Source organism: Trachemys scripta, chromosome 9, assembly GCF_013100865.1.
Source record: "Trachemys scripta elegans isolate TJP31775 chromosome 9, CAS_Tse_1.0, whole genome shotgun sequence".
Taxonomy (NCBI): domain Eukaryota; kingdom Metazoa; phylum Chordata; order Testudines; family Emydidae; genus Trachemys; species Trachemys scripta.
In genome coordinates this window covers 56,879,132-56,897,054 of record NC_048306.1, presented here as the reverse complement: position 1 = coordinate 56,897,054, position 17,923 = coordinate 56,879,132, and the positions used below count along the sequence as shown (strand labels likewise).

The 17,923-nt window shown below is 39.2% G+C and overlaps 1 protein-coding gene across 4 annotated transcripts in view; it reads right to left on the bottom strand.

The window, feature by feature from the left end:
• The window catches only part of UGGT1 (UDP-glucose glycoprotein glucosyltransferase 1), a 93,878-nt gene that overhangs the window by 50,705 nt on the left and 25,250 nt on the right, over positions 1-17,923 (bottom strand). For all 4 annotated transcript variants that reach the window (XM_034781979.1, XM_034781977.1, XM_034781980.1 and 1 more), the window contains exons 11-19: positions 14,875-14,935; positions 10,754-10,845; positions 9,392-9,542; positions 6,382-6,501; positions 5,369-5,454; positions 4,786-4,921; positions 3,641-3,772; positions 768-932; positions 428-548 (exon numbers count right to left, since the gene is read on the bottom strand). In XM_034781979.1, coding sequence (XP_034637870.1) covers positions 428-548; positions 768-932; positions 3,641-3,772; positions 4,786-4,921; positions 5,369-5,454; positions 6,382-6,501; positions 9,392-9,542; positions 10,754-10,845; positions 14,875-14,935 — 1,064 coding nt within the window. The remainder of the gene's footprint in view (positions 1-427; positions 549-767; positions 933-3,640; positions 3,773-4,785; positions 4,922-5,368; positions 5,455-6,381; positions 6,502-9,391; positions 9,543-10,753; positions 10,846-14,874; positions 14,936-17,923) is intronic.

Genomic DNA, 17,923 nt, shown 5'->3' with positions numbered 1-17,923 from the left:
TTTAACCATGCAAAGTTTCACTGAAATCTGTACTATAGCAAATCCTAAGTATTTCATCAATTTCTGTTCAAGTGGGGTTTAGGGATAGAGCAGCACTGACTGATGTGTCTCCCATAGTACATGGTATTAGTCTTGGCTTTTGCTAGTGCTGTTAATGTCTCAGTTTCATGAGTCACTAAATTCTTCTAAAAAAGGTAGAAAGAAAAAAATAGAAAATGCGTAATTACTATGAAAAATCTGACACAGATATAAATGTTTATGCTGTTACTGGGCACAGCCTGACTCTCTTAGCACCAAATGGGCTGGAATCTCTCCTCTTATACTATTGAGAATACATTTTGACACTGTGCGTTCCACTAGGAAATTCCAATTCTTGTAAATAAATATTTATACAGATTGGGTTTATTGAGTTGAAAGTGTCCCTTACTCGTGGCAGTTAGATCCAAGTACTCTCTGTCAGACATCAAGATCCTTGAGTTGATTCTTGGAACAACATTAGGCTGGTTCATGATATATTCAACCACATCTTGATCACTGGATAATTCACCCTGAAGGAAAGAAGGAAGAAAAGTTGCTGCATAAGCTACTGTTTGTACAAACACATTTTTATTAAATTGCTTGAAAACAAAGTAATCACGTGAATTAAGGTGGCTGGTGATCTTGCTTATAAGATTTTTTTTTTTTTTTTTTTTTAAGGCACTTGCTTGACTTCAGCTTTCAGAAAGCTAGGTCTTCTCTTGAAATCCCAGTTTAGAAACATCACATACCAAGTACACAGCTCTCTGGAAGAGACTGGTGGTTTCCAGGATTTTTTGCATTGTTATGGTTTCTAGGTCATCAGGATCCAGCTGCTCTTTTTGAAAAGGCATTCCATTAAACAGCACAATAGGTAGAGGTCCCACACCTGTCTGCTCATAGTACCCTCTGCCTTCCTGATATAAAAGGAAAGAACGAACATAAGTACATTATTTCATTACTGCATAGAAGAATTATGGCCTTCACTGTAACATACTCTAACTCCGCTGAAATCTATTCTGAACATTCTCCCAAATAGGGTAACATAAGCTTTACTACGATATTCAATACAGAAAACATAAGTTTATAATACCTCTTATATAGAAGATTCCATTATCTAGCAGTCACAAGTTCAAAACAAAAAAAAAATTAAGAGTACTTCTTTATATTATGAAATAATAAAACAACTTGAAAACCACTTGTTCCATTAAACCAGCATGAGGAATTTATGATTTATTGTGCATGTGGGTAGAAAAGGCATAATTTTAAAAGCTACATATAAATGGTTACGTATCTGCATTTGAGCCAAAAATCTCATGTAGAATTAACAACAAGAAGAGAACGCACATTATGAAGTCCAAGTATAAATCAGTTCAACAATAATGGCACATATGACATAAAGCAAAGCCTTTTTAAAACACTGTTCTTCGCAATTCTATGAAAACACATTAGCGGGTATTTATTGTTACGACAACAAGTCTCTCCATTGCATGTATCCATCTTATGGTCCATTTTTATTATATTCAGTAATCTAAAAACTAATTCAGTACTGTGACCTTAGAACCTCTCAATGCCAACTGGCAAGGGGGTTCCAAGAATATCCTGATCCTGATATGTACATTCTGGTTCACAAATGAATATCACGTGCGGTTTTAAACGAAAGCCGGAGTCATGCTGGGCATTAATATTATGTATGTATAGATACTATGTAAGGAGCTATGCGTATACATTGAAAATATGTGCCTAAAGTCTGTATCAAGGCAGAGATGACAAACAGGTTTTTTGCTAGAAATATGGGGGTGGTATAGTCACCTCTCTGTCAACATGTAAATTAAGCATTGTAAGACAACACAATAGAAGCCCAATTTACATACAAGTCAATGGGGGGGGATGTGAAATCAACACGGGGGCAACACAGTGGACAATAAGCTAGAAGGGGTTACCCTGACACTGGGTTACAGACAAACTTTGGGGAATATAAGGTGAAAGCAAGGAAGACATGCCATTATCCTGCACCTATGAAGTAATCAGAAGTGGGATTACATTCATTAAAGCAGGATCATAACCTGCCCTGGCTGAAATGTTGTGAAGCACATTTTGGGTGAGATAATCTTCTTTAGACAGAAGGTTAACCTGTTAAAGTTAATCTCTAGAAATCACATTATGATTTTATTTTATATGTAACCCTTTTGTTTCCATTATCCTTTCTCTGATATCCTGAACCTTTGATGATTGATGAAACGTATGTGATTTTCACTATAAATATATCTCAGTGCTGGGCTGAATCATTCAAGTTGGTGTGTACACTGTTCCATTAAGGACAGCAGACCCAGTATTACTGTGAATGTCCAGTGGATAAGAGGCTAGACACTTCAGGGGAATAGTTCTAAAGGGCTTGGGGATTGGGATGCACCTACTGTTAGCCTGCAAGGCAAAGTAAGGGCATAGAGGAGATTGTTTGGGTGGCTAACAGGCTGGTGGTGTTAGGGGGTTGACACCCAGTTAGGCATAAGCAAGCGTCCCTCTTACTGGAGCAAAGTGAGTAACAAGATGACACTCAGGCTTGGGTACTCTGAGAACTGTCACGAGCTGTCACTGTCACTCCCCCAAAATAGGATCTTCTCTATGCAATACCCTCAGCATTGCCAGATAGAGCAGATATTTACAAAAAACATCTTAGTGTTTCATCCCTTTATAACAGGCTGATCAAGGTTAAAAGTTAGGACATTATATCCTTTGAGCAGAAGATCTCGCAACTTTTAAGATTTGGCCACAATCTCTAGTATCAGGTAAAACCACTTGTAATGATCCCTTCAGTATTTTCTCTCTCTCTCAACAAACCTTTCAGGGACTAACACTTTTGTACATAAAAGGGCTTTGTTTGAACATCCAAGTCCAGTAATTAAGTATCTTATGGGGGGGGGGGGTTCAATGGGTCAGGAGCACCTAGCCAAAAGGGATACAAAAGCAGCCCAGTTTCATGCCCTAGCCTGATTTAGCATCATCTCTGCACTCAAGTTTCAGACAGCAACTTGGTAGGGCCTTCCTTTCCTTTACCATCTCCCCCTCCCCCCAATGCTTCCACTTTAAGCTTCAGAACTTTCAAAGCACCATTCCAACCTGCCAAAAGAGGCATCCCAAATATGGAGATTAGCTGATACCATGTACTTGTTTTAGGGCCATCTTTCCAGCATGCAGCATGAATTACTTGGGGTAAGCCATCAGAGCATGTTATAGGATGGGATAGGGGAAGAAAGCTACCCACATTCCAGAATATGGGTTGAAGCAGCCTCCATGGTCCCAGTGTTCCCTGTTTGGGTAGAGGAAGAAAGCCTAAAGGATCTACATATCAGCAGAGCCTCTCATTCTCACCCCAATTTCCAGTGACTGCACACAGCGAGGAGGCCCCACCAGACCTGGGTTCCTCAGCATGCCAGGTTCCTCCTCAAATCTTGCCCCTCTACAGTGAAATACCACCAGTTTGATTGCCGAAGGGCTCTCTGCCTCAGCACAAGGAGGGGTGGGATTTGCCCTGTCAATATACTGGCTGAAATAATATTCGGTAATTGGTATATTAAACAGTGAAGTACCAGGAAAACAATACTTTATTTCACAAAATTCTTACCTTCCTGTTTTGATCATAAACAGAATCAATCCCCAGAATGCTGTTCACTTCTACATAAGGATACTGCTTCTCGAGAACACTAACCACATGTTCAACCTGCAGCTGATCTCCAGTTTTTACTTTGTTATATATCTGAGGAGGGGATGCAAATGCAGATTTATAGCCATGACTGATTTTTCCCTCTCTTTCCCAAACATAACATAGCAGCTACATTCCAACTTCTAATATAGAACATTTATGGCAACTTAGTTATTATGTGTGATAATAGACTATATACAAATACAAGCCAAATGATAAACATTGCTAGTCTTGAAAATTAGCCTGCTATGCCTCCGTATAAGAGTTCTTATGCTCAGAAGACTATTGCTGTATTCTCTAACCTCGATGTTGGCCAGAATGGCAAACATTTCTTGTGATTCAAATGTTTTCAGAAAGATATGCAGCAAAGCAAATCTCAAATTAAACAAATCAAAAGGGCCGCATGTTTTTCTGCAGAATAGTCCCAGGATTTTTGCTTACAACCATGATCTAGGAGGCTGACATTCCCCTTGTGAATCAGGAAACATCTTTGTTTCACTTTTTTAACATTCTAGATATTATTTCTTTGATTTGCAACTAATCATTAGTATATCAAAACAAATCGGAGGAAGAACAAAGCAAAGTTTTCAAACCACTAGCAATTTAACTGAATTAAAAAATTGTGCATCTTGTAACCATTTTAAGTTAACATGATTGCACACCGTAAGCTGCAAATGAAAATGAGTTTGCTTTTCTCATCCTAGTACCCATCACAAAATTGTCTGGCAGGATTGGCAGTCTCTACTAAAGACAAGCCCAGAACTACAATAGTAAGTGACATAGCAGGTTAGGACTGAGATGCGTGGGCAGAACTAGGGAATGGGAGGTAAGGTGACACAGAAAACTTGCACAGTGCTGTCAATTCTATTTGATCCTTGTTTTCATTATCAAAAATTTTACCAACAAAATTTTGAAAGAGAAAAAGTGTTTGAAGTGCACTTCATCAGATACTAGAGATTCAGAGTTGCAGAAGTAATATAGATTTCTCTTATTACCTATTATCCTATTAACACCCAGACAGTCTCTCTCATACATCAGATATTAAACATGCATTTACGAACACTTACAGATATAACAGTCTGGAAGGCATAATTATTATCCACTTCTTGCGCAACATAATTAAATGCTCTAAGAAGGGCAACCCCAGCATCTTGTAGCCCATCAACGTCTTCTGAGTCATTAACCACAAAGACCAGACCAATCCTGTAAAGAAAACAATCCCAAAGAACATGAGCCTGTTATGCAAATAAAATCTTAGTGAAGATTTTATTAGCATAACAAATAATGCAGAATAGCCAATGATTATAAAGATCTTAAACAAGGGTTCTTGCTAGGTATGTTAATAAGCAGACTTGAATAACTCTGGATCAGGGTCTCTACAAAACATTCCCTAGGGTTCACCCTCTCAAATCCCTTCAAGTCTTTGAGGCTTTGAGTCAATCATGTTTTGATCATTTTGCCCTCCTTTTTCCTACAGTATCTTGCTTTCTCCATTTTCTTTTGTTCTGTTGGAGGGATTGGCTTTCCTGGGCCACTTTTAACTGTTGAAAATTTATACAACATCCCACGTGACTAATGATGAACACTTTGTAATAATCATGAAAGCCACAAAAGCTAAACTAGTGCCCTCCCATAAAAATGTAGCATTACCTCAATGGGATGTGGTTGCTGAAGAACATCTCCGCCACGTTAAGCAATTCTGCTGTACTCTCATGGGAAGGATCCACTATAAGAACCTTTGGGAAATTACAAAATAAAGGTTTTTACATGAGTTTGTTCCATTAAAAGGCCAAAACAGTGGTTCATGGTTAAGAGGACAGGTTTATTCATGTTTCACTGCAGAAGTATTATTATCGACATTTTACCCACTGTGGCACAAACAGACTAAGGGCTTGTCTACACTGGCAATTAACAGCGCTGCAACTTTCTGGCTCAGGCATGTGAAAAAACACCCCCCCTGAGTGCAGCAAGTTGCAGCACTGTTAAGTGCAGTGTAAACAGTGCCCAGCACTGGGAGCTACGCCCCTCGTTGAGGTGGGTTTTTTTAGAGCGCTGTGCCACGACCACACAAGGCGCGTTAAAGCGCTGCCGCGGCAGCGCTTCAGCATTGCCAGTGCAGACTAGCCCTAAGTGATTTCCCTAGGGTCACAAAGGAAGCTTATGGTAGGGTGGGGAACTGAACATGATTTTCCTGAGTGCCAGCCCAGTGTCATCCTGCAAGGTGTTCCAGATGAGTTTAACCTTTTACATGTGGCAAAGTGATATTCCAATGACAAGTTCAAGAAACTTCATTAGCCATCATCAAATATTAGCAGGTCATGAAACTGGCATTCACACAACTTCACACTCACCCCATCAATAGAAAAGCATTGTTACATTAATTAATAGATTTTCAGATCAGAAGGGATCATTATGATCATTTAGTCTGACCTCATGCATAATATACGCACTAGAATTTCACCCAGTGATTCTTGCATCTAACCCATAATTTTTGGCTGAGTTTGAGCTTATCTCTTAGAAAAACACCCAGCCTCAGTTTAAAATGTTTAAGTGATTTCACCATCACTGAGAATTCACCACACTTGTATGAAAGTAGTTCCAGTGCTTAAATTTCCCTCACTATTAAAAATGTGCATCTTATTTCTATTCAGGTTATTACTTACAAAGTTGTGGAAGTTTTTTCTGATTTGTCTGATTACTCCAGGAAAGGTGGGGCGCAGCAGTTCCTGCACGCTGGAAGGCCAGGAATTGTACCTGCTGTCAACTTCAAGGTTGTTGATCCACTAAGAAAAAATAAATAATTGCTTGTTAAACTAATATAACCTGCAATTAGTTAAAGTGAGATGTTTGAAATAATATAAAACAAGCATTGCATTTAAGCATTCTAGTTTAATAAAACACCAATTGAATTTGATCTGTTAGAAGTTACATTATGAATCTGTTTTCCCCTCTGATGCCATGTCTTCGACCATGCACAATTTCAGATTTTCACTCCTCTTAGTACTTCCATTTTTTCCTCTACAATGATGCAAGGCCCCCTCCCAAAGACATGACAATGGGATGAACACAAATGTGAAAGAAAAAGCAATAAAAGTCAAGCCTGAGGGAAAGTAACAGCAGAGAAGTGTTAGATGTTTTTGATCTTTTAAAAGAAAGTTATCTATAGTTAATATTGCTCCATAGCGCTGCACAAAGCTATGAACAGTATTTAGTATTTTAATGCTTTCTGATTCTAAAGACTACCTAATCAAAGGCCAGAAAGTCCTTACTACATGATGGTATGTAACTAATTTCTCAGGTATTAAAATGAGGCTATATCAACCCTGTGATTTTTGGGAGGTGGGTTTTTGGACGATCCATTTCTCATCACATCACTGTGATGCACAATCTATTTTTTGTGGCTTGGTTAGTCTCCCATTTAAGTTCCTGCAACAAAAATCTTACTAAATATCCAGTGCCTCTAATATTTCCCTTCACTTGTTTCTTATGCCTCTGTACAGTAACAGGAGCACCATCTTAGGAGTTATACAGCATCTTAGCTGGCCAGTCTCTGATACAACGTTTATAGCTAGCCAGTCTCCCTCCACCAAATTTATATTTTCTTAGACAATCCAGTAACATGAAGAAGCTTGTAAGCACAGTATTCTCAAAGGAATTCCAAACATTGTTTGTTTCCAAGAAGTTTGCTTTTATTGCTGAACATGTTCGAGATGTTACAGATCACAGAGTAATTAAATGCAGTTTAGACCACTTAATTTATTCAGGGGCTTGAAAAGGTTATAGATCTTTACAGCAGTAAACTGAAATTCATGTTAAATCGCAAGGAATCCAACCAGCAATGACACTATCTACCCTGAAGGAGAGGGAAGCTGTCTAAAAACATTCTCATCTAAATTTCTTAAATGAGGTAACCCTCAGAAATGAAATAAAATATTAACATCAGACAGTTGTCAACAGCAAGAAGAGCCAGGCTCACTATTTCATCATCTCATTTCTGCCCAAGAGTATTTTTTTAAACAATGCAGAGAGCCTGCTTTAGGCCGATCCACATATTCAGCAAAAAAATTTAAAATTACATATTTATACAGGGACAGCCCTTGAGGTACAGGTCAGGAAACCCCAAAGTTCTGAGCTAGGAGGCAAGAGTTAAGGGTAGGGATAAAAGGCATCTGGAATCGTAACACTTCCAGGAAACATCCTAGAACATAAGAGGAGAGGAAATCAGGAACGGCTGCTTGGAGCGAGAGCTGTCCCTTGGGTAGGGCGAATCGGGGTGACCACTCCAGGCCCCGTGCTTCTGAAATACTGTCTTTAAAGATACTGAAGTTCACCTTTTAGATTGAAGAGGTAAGTCTTGGACTCCAACTTTGTCCTTATACTTTAACATAACTGTATTACAGTATCTTGCTGGTAATCTAGATGCTTTTTCCAAAGTAAAGGATTCTCTTCTATATTGCTTTGCAATGTAACAGGTAAACATTTTTTCCAAAAAACAAAAAAAATCATAAAATTTTCTTTTGCTCCTTTCTCCTAAAGGCCAAGTACACAGAGTGTTCCTAATTTTATTCTCTAATTACTCCATCTAGTTAGAAAGCAATTTATTTTAAATTAAAAGTAGTAGGTGGTTCCATGCTGGATCCAATATCTATTTTGCTTTTTCAATTTTGCACAAGTCCGACTGTTCCAATCTTCTCATGCACTTGTTTGCTTGTTTTTTTGTCCAGATTCACTAATTAGATTTTTATTCAGTTGAATTTACTGTCCATAGAAATAACAACAAAGTTGGAGAACTGCACATAAAAAGGGGCATTGTATAATTTCTATTTCTATCCTCCAACTAAGATGTCAAAGACAGTTCTGCTTTCAACTATGCTGCTGTAGGCAAGTCTGGTCAGAAGCTGGTTATCTTCTCAGTTACATGAGCTGTTTTTCAGGCATGGAAGTATTGCACTGGATTATTTGGATTTATTTTCCCCCACTTGCTATGCTCTACTGGATACCTTATATTTCGTAGTTACAATTTCTTTCATAAGGCACAATCATGAAGCCTCTGTCTATAGCTAACCCTGCACCACTTCATCATCTCGTCCTGCCCTATCCCCAGTATCTTATTCAAACCCTTTTTCCACACACACCCCTCTCATTCAAGGGCCTCCATAACCTCACTCCCACCTAATCTCTGCTATTACTTCCTCTCTAATCTCCTCAATCTCCTTCCTCTCCTCATTGCTCCCTTAATCTCATTTTCCCGTCTCAACTACATGTTTTCCTTCATTTTGGGCTCTACAAGTTAAAGAACTGTATACCACTTTTCTGCCCCCACTCTCTCTTCCTTTAAACCCAATTCTTGAACACATGAATCCTTCCCATATTAACTTTCTTACCAATTATGCTTTCTCACCTATCTGCACTCCATTATTAGGTAACACTAGCTGCATACCTACAGTCTGTATCCCAAAGAATTTACAATCTAGTATATTTTGCCATGTGTTGCCAATTAAATTGTAAATTCTTTGCAGTGCAGACTCTTATTCTGCATTCTAGCTATTCATATAAATATGACACATTGCACTTGTACGATATGCTAAAAAGGTCTATTTGAGTGCAACTAAAAGCCCCAGGCTCAAATAAGATTTTTGCTGGACAGCCTGGCTCATAAGAAAACGTACTCACTGAAATAGCAGGGCTTCTGATATCCACAGCATAGTCTGAATCTGATGGCTGGATGTTTAGCTTTAGAACATTATGCAGGGAAAGGCCCTCAATTCCTAAACTGTGAAGTCCCTCCATAACACGAGCTTCATTGCGCAACACGTCAAACAAGCTAGAAAGAATACAAATCATTCAATATCACACACACATTAAGATACAACTACTGATTTGCTCTAGCCTAAACATTACCAGATTATATTAAGGTACAATCATCATTATAAGAGTCTACAAATATTTACATTAGCATCTCAGTAATTTCAAATTGCCTCAAGAGAATTTTCTCCCAGAAAATTTATTTAAATCCAGTGTTAAATAGCACTAGGAACGTGCGCACACACAAACTCAGACTGCCCCAATATGGCAGTTTTCAGATGGACATTTTTTCAGGGATTTAACCTTTAAGAACTAATATTTTGCTCTTCTCTTAAAATGAGAGAGAGAGAGAGTGTGTGTGTGTGTGTGTGTGTGTGGAGATATATGATGGATAGCACTGTAGCCCAAAATTGTTTCACAGTACAGGCTAAACCAATGGGCAGCAGTACAGTGATCAGACAGGAAGTGTGAAAAATTGGGACGGGGGTAAGGGGTAGTAGGCGCCTATATAAGATAAAGTCCTAAATATCGGGACTGTCCCTATAAAATCAGGACATCTGGTCACCCTAGGCAGCAGCAGGGAAAGGTTGCCCTTGCGTTGATTAAGATAAATTTTGTCTCCGTAGCTTAGCCTTTCTGCTGAAACTGCCAACAAGGATGTCAATTGTAATGTGGATTTTAGGAAATGAACTGTGACCATAATTTACTAACAAATTAGTAAATTACAGCCATCAGAAGGGAATACTTTGTCACCAATGACCTGCACCAACTTTAAAATACTAGCTAATGGCTGATATAAGAAATAATAAATTAACTAGAAAACTAGTGACTAGGTCTCAACTATATGCAAAAGAAATTTGTGCTCAGAGAATAATTTGTCTTTTGCTCATGCCCTGGTGTCAAGTATTGCAATATACATAGAATTCAGCTAGAAATCTTGGGAAAATGGAAAAATCTTGGAAAACTTCAGTATATTCTCAGCAGGGTGCACCAGTGATGTCATAACAACTTTAACTCTGTATTTTACTTGTTGAGGGAATAAGTATGACTTACCTTTGTCATTATTGTATTTTAAAAAAATAATAATTTACATTTAGTCTTTCACTCTGCTGAATTTACAAGAAATACACACTTCTCCATAAACAAGCTTAATATCTATATACAAATGCAGTAACACTTTCAAGATTCTAAACCAGAACAGTTTTTTGAAGAAATTATACAAGTTCATACCTAAATATGTCCTGTGTGTCTAGATCAATGTGCAGTCCATTGATGAACAAGGCGGAATCACCAGATTGTAATCCTAATGTTCCTTTGAAGTACTAAAGGAAAGTGTAACAAAGTCATTAGACAAATGCTACAAACTAAGTAAAAAATCAATGTTAAGCGTAAAAAAACGTCCATAGCATTTATTCTGTGGTGTTTCAAATCTATTAATGTCCCTGCATTTATATATTAACTCCAATAAATTCACCATATTAGTTCTCCACAGCAGCCTTTGTGTGACTTTGAATACAGCATACATGGTTTAAGTTAAAACAATCAACTACATATAGCTTGGAGGAGAAATAGTTATGGGAGAACATGACAGCCACTTACAAGTATTTGATAGGTCGGAATGTATTATGTAAAAGGGTAAACAACACTTCCTCATTCACTCCATCATATCCCCACTTAGTTGTCTCTTCTTAAATGAAAGATGTTCTTAATCTCTCCTCATATGGAAGCTGTTCCATACCACTAATCATTTTTGTTGCCCTTTTCTGCCCCTTTTTTCAATTCTAATATATCTTTTTGAGATGGGGCAACCAGAACTGCATATAGTATTCAAGATGTGCGCATACCAGGGATTTATATAGTAGCGTGATATTTTCTGTCTTTTTATCTATCCCTTTCCTAAATGATTCCTAACATTGTTTGCTTTTTTGATTGGTGCTGCACATTGAGCTGATGTTTTCAGAGAGCTATCCACAATGATGCCAAGATCTTTCTTGGGTGGTAACAGCTAGTTTAGACCCCATCATTTTGTATGTATAGTTGGGCTTATGTATTCCAATGTGCATTACTTTGCATTTATCAACACTGAATTTCATCTGCCATTTTGTTGCCCAGTCACTCAGTTTTGTGAGATCCCTTTGTAACTCTTTGCAGTCAGCTGTGAACTTTACTATCCTGAGTAAGTTTGTATTGTCTGCAAACTTTGCCACCTCTTTTTCCAGATCATTTATGAGTATGTTGAAAAACACTGGCCCCAGTACAGATCCTTGGGGAACCCTGCTATTTACCTCTTTCCACTGTGAACACTGACCATTTATTCCTACCCTTTGTTTCCTTTTTTTTTTTTTTTTTTTTTTAAACCATTTCTGATCTATGAGCAGACTTTCCCTCCTATCCCAGGACTGCTTACTTTGCTTAAAAGTCTTTGGTGAGGAACCTTGTGAAAGTCCTTCTGAAAGTCCACGTACACTATATCCACTGGTTCACACTTGTCCATATGCTAGTTGACCCCTTAAAAAATTCTAATGGATTGGTGAGGCATGATTTCCCTTTACAAAAGCTGTGTTGACTCTTCCCCAACATATCACATTCATTTATGTATCTGATAATTCTGTTCTTTACTAAAGTTTCAACTAATTTGCCTGGTACTGAAGTTAGGCTTACCAGGCTATACTTGTTAGAATCACCTCTGGAGACTTTTTTTTTTTTAAATTGGTATCTCATTAGCTATCCTCCAGTCACCTGGTACAGAAGCTGATTTAAGTGATGTTACATACCATAATGGGAATTTGCAGAAGGCTTAAGTAAGCTTCCTGGCAGCTCTGTACTGCCAGAGTGGCTAAAAGCAGCTGGAATGTACTGAGTAACTGGGTCTATAAATCTGAGCAGTTGCTGCTCATATTTTAATGCTAGAAAAAATACAGGCTTGTACATGGCTCTTCCTATAAACATGGAGCTAGCATGAAATTCAGATCTTGCATAGAAAGATACTATTGCTTTGTTTTTATTTGATTACTGTTTCAAACCTGTATTTTCTACTCTATCTGAACAGTCATAATGGGTACATTTTCAATGTATTGTACAACTCCTGCCACTGTTAATTGGCCTGGTTTGCCTAATTCCCAGTGCACTGTATCAGAGCCACTTAACTATTATTTTCTTACATCAAACACTGGCACACTGAAGCCTATTTAGAAGTACAGATGACAAAACACATACACAAGACCATATATTGGTATTTGATAAATAGCTATTAAACAATTGGCAAATGAACAAAAACTGCAAACTTCTGTTCAGCCTCAAAATAATTATATCAATAATAAAGCAATCATTTACTACACTGAGGCCCACAATCTCCTTCTCCACTCGGGCCTGGTTTACACTGGGGGGGTGTCGATGTAAGATACGCAACTTCAGCTACGGGAATACCATAGCTGAAGTTGACTTATCTTATTCTGACTTACCTCCTGTCCTCACGGCGCAGGATTGACAGCTGCAGCTCCCCCGTCGACTCCGCTACCGCCACTTGCTCTGGTGGAGTTCTGGAGTCGACGGGGAGCGGGTTCGGGGATCGATATATCGCTTCTCAACGAGACGCGATATATCGATCCCCAATAAATCGATCGCTACCCGCCGATACGGTGGGTAGTCTGGACGTACCCTTGGTAACAAAAGTGGAAGTCAAGAGTTTCACAGGCATAGAAATGCTGTGTAAGAGAAGAGTCAGGCCCTATGTTTAAAGTGCAGTTTTACTGATATAATTTTATAAGTACTTCTGCATAAATGAGATCAGGAGGTATTTCCCTATCTAGAAATGATGTTCCTAATTGCCAGTTCAACCTGGGAATTTGACAATCAGGCAGAGTCCTTTCTGCCTTTTATATCATTTCCCAACAAAGCTCTATTAAAAGCTCCCTATTTTCTACTCCCTAAACCCTATCTTTCCTAAAGGTCACACTTCCCCAACAACTTAAACATCTTTTGAATATAATCCAGAAATATGCCTAAGCAATTTTTGTGTCTAAACTTCTGATGGCTTGTCTTCAACTGTTCTTTACATCTTGGGAGAAACCCATATGGTTACCAAAACATACAAAGCCAGAAACTCAGCCTCAACTTCCAATCCTGTTTCCTTAAAAAAATTCTATTAACCAGGGTGACTTATTGACTAAGGGCACTGACAAGGGATACAGAGCTTTCCCCCGCTATCACTTTGGTCAAATCCAATTCAGGTCAATGGTGACTGAAAGCAGTATGTGTGTTCAAGGGTCTAAATGAGTTAATTAGTTATTTGTTTCAGTCCTGTCCCTAGTGGCCAAGCAATCACCACAAAAGTCACTACCAAAATTGACACTTGTTGGCAGTCTTAGGCCAGGTCTACACTAACCCCCTAATTCGAACTAAGGTACGCAACTTCAGCTACGTGAATAACGTAGCTGAAGTTTGAAGTACCTTAGTTCGAACTTACCTCGGGGTCCACACGCGGCAGGCAGGCTCCCCCGTCAACTCCGCGGTACTCCTCTCGTCTAACTGGAGTACCGCAGTCGACGGCGAGCACTTCCGGGTTCGACTTATCGCGTCCAGACAAGACGCGATAAGTCGAACCCGGAAGTTCAATCGCTCGCTGCCGAACTACCGGGTAAGTGTAGACCTACCCTCAGTAGAGAAGCTAAGGACTGAACTGGCGTGGAGACCAAGTTACCACTGCTCCCGTGGATGTAATCCCTAGTTTACAGAATAACATTGAGACACTTCACCGGGGCACTGTAGGAAAGTTTGAGCTGCCGCTTGTGCTATATCAGTTCCAGGAATGAAAAGAGCATTTCTTTCTCCAGAGCTGTCAATTCAGCATCTCCATCAAACTTAAATTAATTTTACAAAGACAAACAAGTACAGTTAGAAGATCTCCTGAGTTCAGATTATTGTATTCTTAAATCACACACTTAATATCCTTAATGTACATGAGGATTAAATGACAAGCATGTGACAATCAGACACTCTTCACCATTGGGAACACCTGTTATGGATCTGTGAAGAAAAGAGCCTGATACCATCATTCCACAATGACATCCCACATTCTTGCGCTCTCTCTATTTTAAGGCATCCTGGCCAATATTTTCATATGTGGGCGAGCAAAGTTAAGCTCCTTCATTCATATTTGAAATGCCAGACACTTTTATTCTGTACCCTAATATAGATTTAGGAACCTATGTACTCAAGTACAAAAATTTTGGCTTCTACTTTCCAGCACAAAAAAAAAAAAAAAAAAGTGTTGACATTTTTTAAAGGTTATTTCAAAGCTTAAAGCTATGTGAAGTGTACATATGTACAGAATAATTTTCTATAAGCATTACCTTTTGGTTCTCTTCAATTTCTGTCCTGAGTTCCGAGGAAACAACTGTTTTCGTTATTGCTCTAAGGAAACAAAACATCACATGTGATGGATGCTGCCAGTCCTCTTTCCCACATCGCCCTATATCTGCTGTCTTGAAACCCCACTTTGCATTCTTTGTCTGAAATATATCTGTAAGCTCCTCAGAGCAGGAATCTGGTATTATCTGCAACAGGAAGCACTTAACACACATTTGGGCACCATTAAAATAGTAATAAGAAGATAGGCCAAGTATCAGCTTTCAAAACTTACTCTTCTGTGCAATGCTATCCTGACACCCCTACCCCAGGCAGCAACTACCACTTAAAAGACTAAACTTCAACTCTGGAATGTACCAAGCCTTAAATTCAACACAGGAAGTCATAGTAAAGTGAGCGCTACCATCATTTCTCTACTCCAGCATTTTAAATTTTAATTGGTGAATAGGGACCTTCTCTAGTATAAACTCATTTGTACACAAGAACAATTTGTAAGAGACAATTAAGGATTATTTTAGCGTAACAACTTTAAGCTTCATAGTGTGGTAATTAAGAGTCAGAACACTGCACACCTGATCCTTGCCAGAAAGCCACAGGTGCTGGAACTAGGGGTGCGGGTGTGGGAAGAGGGTGTGCTGCAGCACCCCCTGGCTTGAAGTAGTTTCCATCACATACAAGGTTTACAGTTGGTTCAATGGCTCTCAGCACCCCCACTATAACAATTGTTCCAGCTCCCCTGCTTTCAGCAGAACACCAAAGACGAAAGTTTCTAACCATCAGAGGGGTGACATTTTGGAATAGCCTTACGAGGGAAACAGTGGGGGCGAAAGACCTCTCTGGCTTTAAGATTAAGCTTAAAGCTTAATCCTCCAAAGCTTGATAAGTTTATGGAGGGAATGGTTTGATGGGATAACGTGATTTTAGTGAATCAATCAACAGCGTGCCATCGCGGGTAAATAGTATCAATGGTCAATGAGGGTATGGCTGGAGAATCTTGCTTGCATGCTCGGGGTTCTACTGATCGCCATATTTGGGGTCGGGAAAGAATTTTCCTCCAGGGTAGATTGGCAGAGGCCCTGGAGGTTTTTCGCCTTCCTCCGCAGCATGAGGCGGGGGTCACTAGCTGGAGGATTCTCTGCGACTTGTATGTGTGAAACTGATTGTTCCTTCCTAAGTGGAGCACTTTGCATTTGTCTTTATTAAACTTCATCCTGTTTACCTCAGACCATTTCTCCAATTTGTCTAGACCATTTTGAATTATGACCCTGTCCTCCAAAGCAGTTGCAATCCCTCCCAGTTTGGTATCATCTGCAAACTTAATAAGCGTACTTTCTATGCCAATATCTAAGTCGTTAATGAAGATATTGAACAGAGTCTGTCCCAAAACAGATCCCTGCGGAACCCCACTTGTTATGCCTTTCCAGCAGGATTGGGAACCATTAATAACAACTCTCTGAGTACGGTTATCCAGCCAGTTATACACCCACCTTATAGTAGCTTCATCTAAATTGTATTTGCCTAGTTTATCGATAAGAGACTGTATCAAATGCCTTACTAAAGTCTAGGTATACCACATCCACAGCTTCTCCCTTATCCACGAGACTCGTTATCCTATCAAAGAAAGCTATCAGATTGGTTTGACATGATTGGTTCTTTACAAATCCATGCTGGCTATTCCCTATCACCTTACCACCTTCCAAGTGTTTGCAGATGATTTCCTTAATTACTTGCTCCATTATCTTCCCTGGCACAGAAGTTAAACTAACTGGTCTGTAGTGTCCTGGGTTGTTTTTATTTCCCTTTTTATAGAGGGGCACTATATTTGCCCTTTTCCAGTCTTCTGGAATCTCTCCCGTCTCCCATGATTTTCCAAAGATAATAGCTAGAGGCTCAGATACCTCCTCTATTAGCTCCTTGAGTATTCTAGGATGCATTTCATCAGGCCCTGGTGACTTGCAGGCATCTAACTTTTCTAAGTGATTTTTAACTTGTTCTTTTTTTATTTTATCTGCTAAACCTACCCCCTTCCCATTAGCATTCACTATGTTAGGCATTCCTTCAGACTTCTCGGTGAAGACCGAAACAAAGTAGTCATTAAGCATCTCTGCCATTTCCAAGTTTCCTGTTACTGCTTCTCCCTCTTCTCTGATCAGTATGTGTACATGTACATAATTGTATGTCTGAGCATCTCCCTTTCTGCCATGCTTTGGATTTTGCTAGTTCTCAGACTGTAAGCTCTTTAGTATCTACCTCTATGTCAGTACAGAGACCAACACAATGAGGCCCCAATTCTGATCAAAGTTTATGAGCACTACCATAACACAAATATTAGATTACATACAAAAAGCTATGTTAAAAGAATGTTAAAATTGAAAAGTCAAATACTCAAAAGTTGGGAAATGTAACTTTAATTCAGCCTCGTTGTGAGTAGGCAATAGCCTTGGCCAACATTATATGGGAAACCTGTGACAGAGCCAGGAATAGAATCCAGTTCTCTGGGATCCCAATCCAATGCCTTAAACACAAGAGAACATGAATTCCCTTCTTGCAGCCCTCTGCCTCATTCTTTGCCCATTCTGTGAAAGGAACAAATAGCATATGAGAATATAATCAAGTCTGTACCATGTGCATACAGGGAGACTGAATTAAGACATACCCCTACCTCAGGAGCCAAAATATGTGCCGGGGGAGGGGAAGAAGGTATGAGACTTTGTTCAGTAATACTTGCTGTGAAGTGCACAAAATTATTAACACCAGACAATGGAAGAGATAAGACTAGAACACGTGGCCTCCTTATGGTGCCCAGCATACCTCCCACTACATCAAAGGGGCATTCCTGCCATCCAAATCAGAAGAGTTTTCAAAATAAATCTTTCTCCCCATTAGCCAGGGAAACCAAGCTAGCAACCTTGTTTAAACACATTTCCAATCACAGCATGGATGTTGTCTGTCTCCAGATTTTCACAGAACTGTATATTTGCCAGGAACTGAGCAAACACTCATCCTCTGACACCAGACGTGCCCCCTTAACCA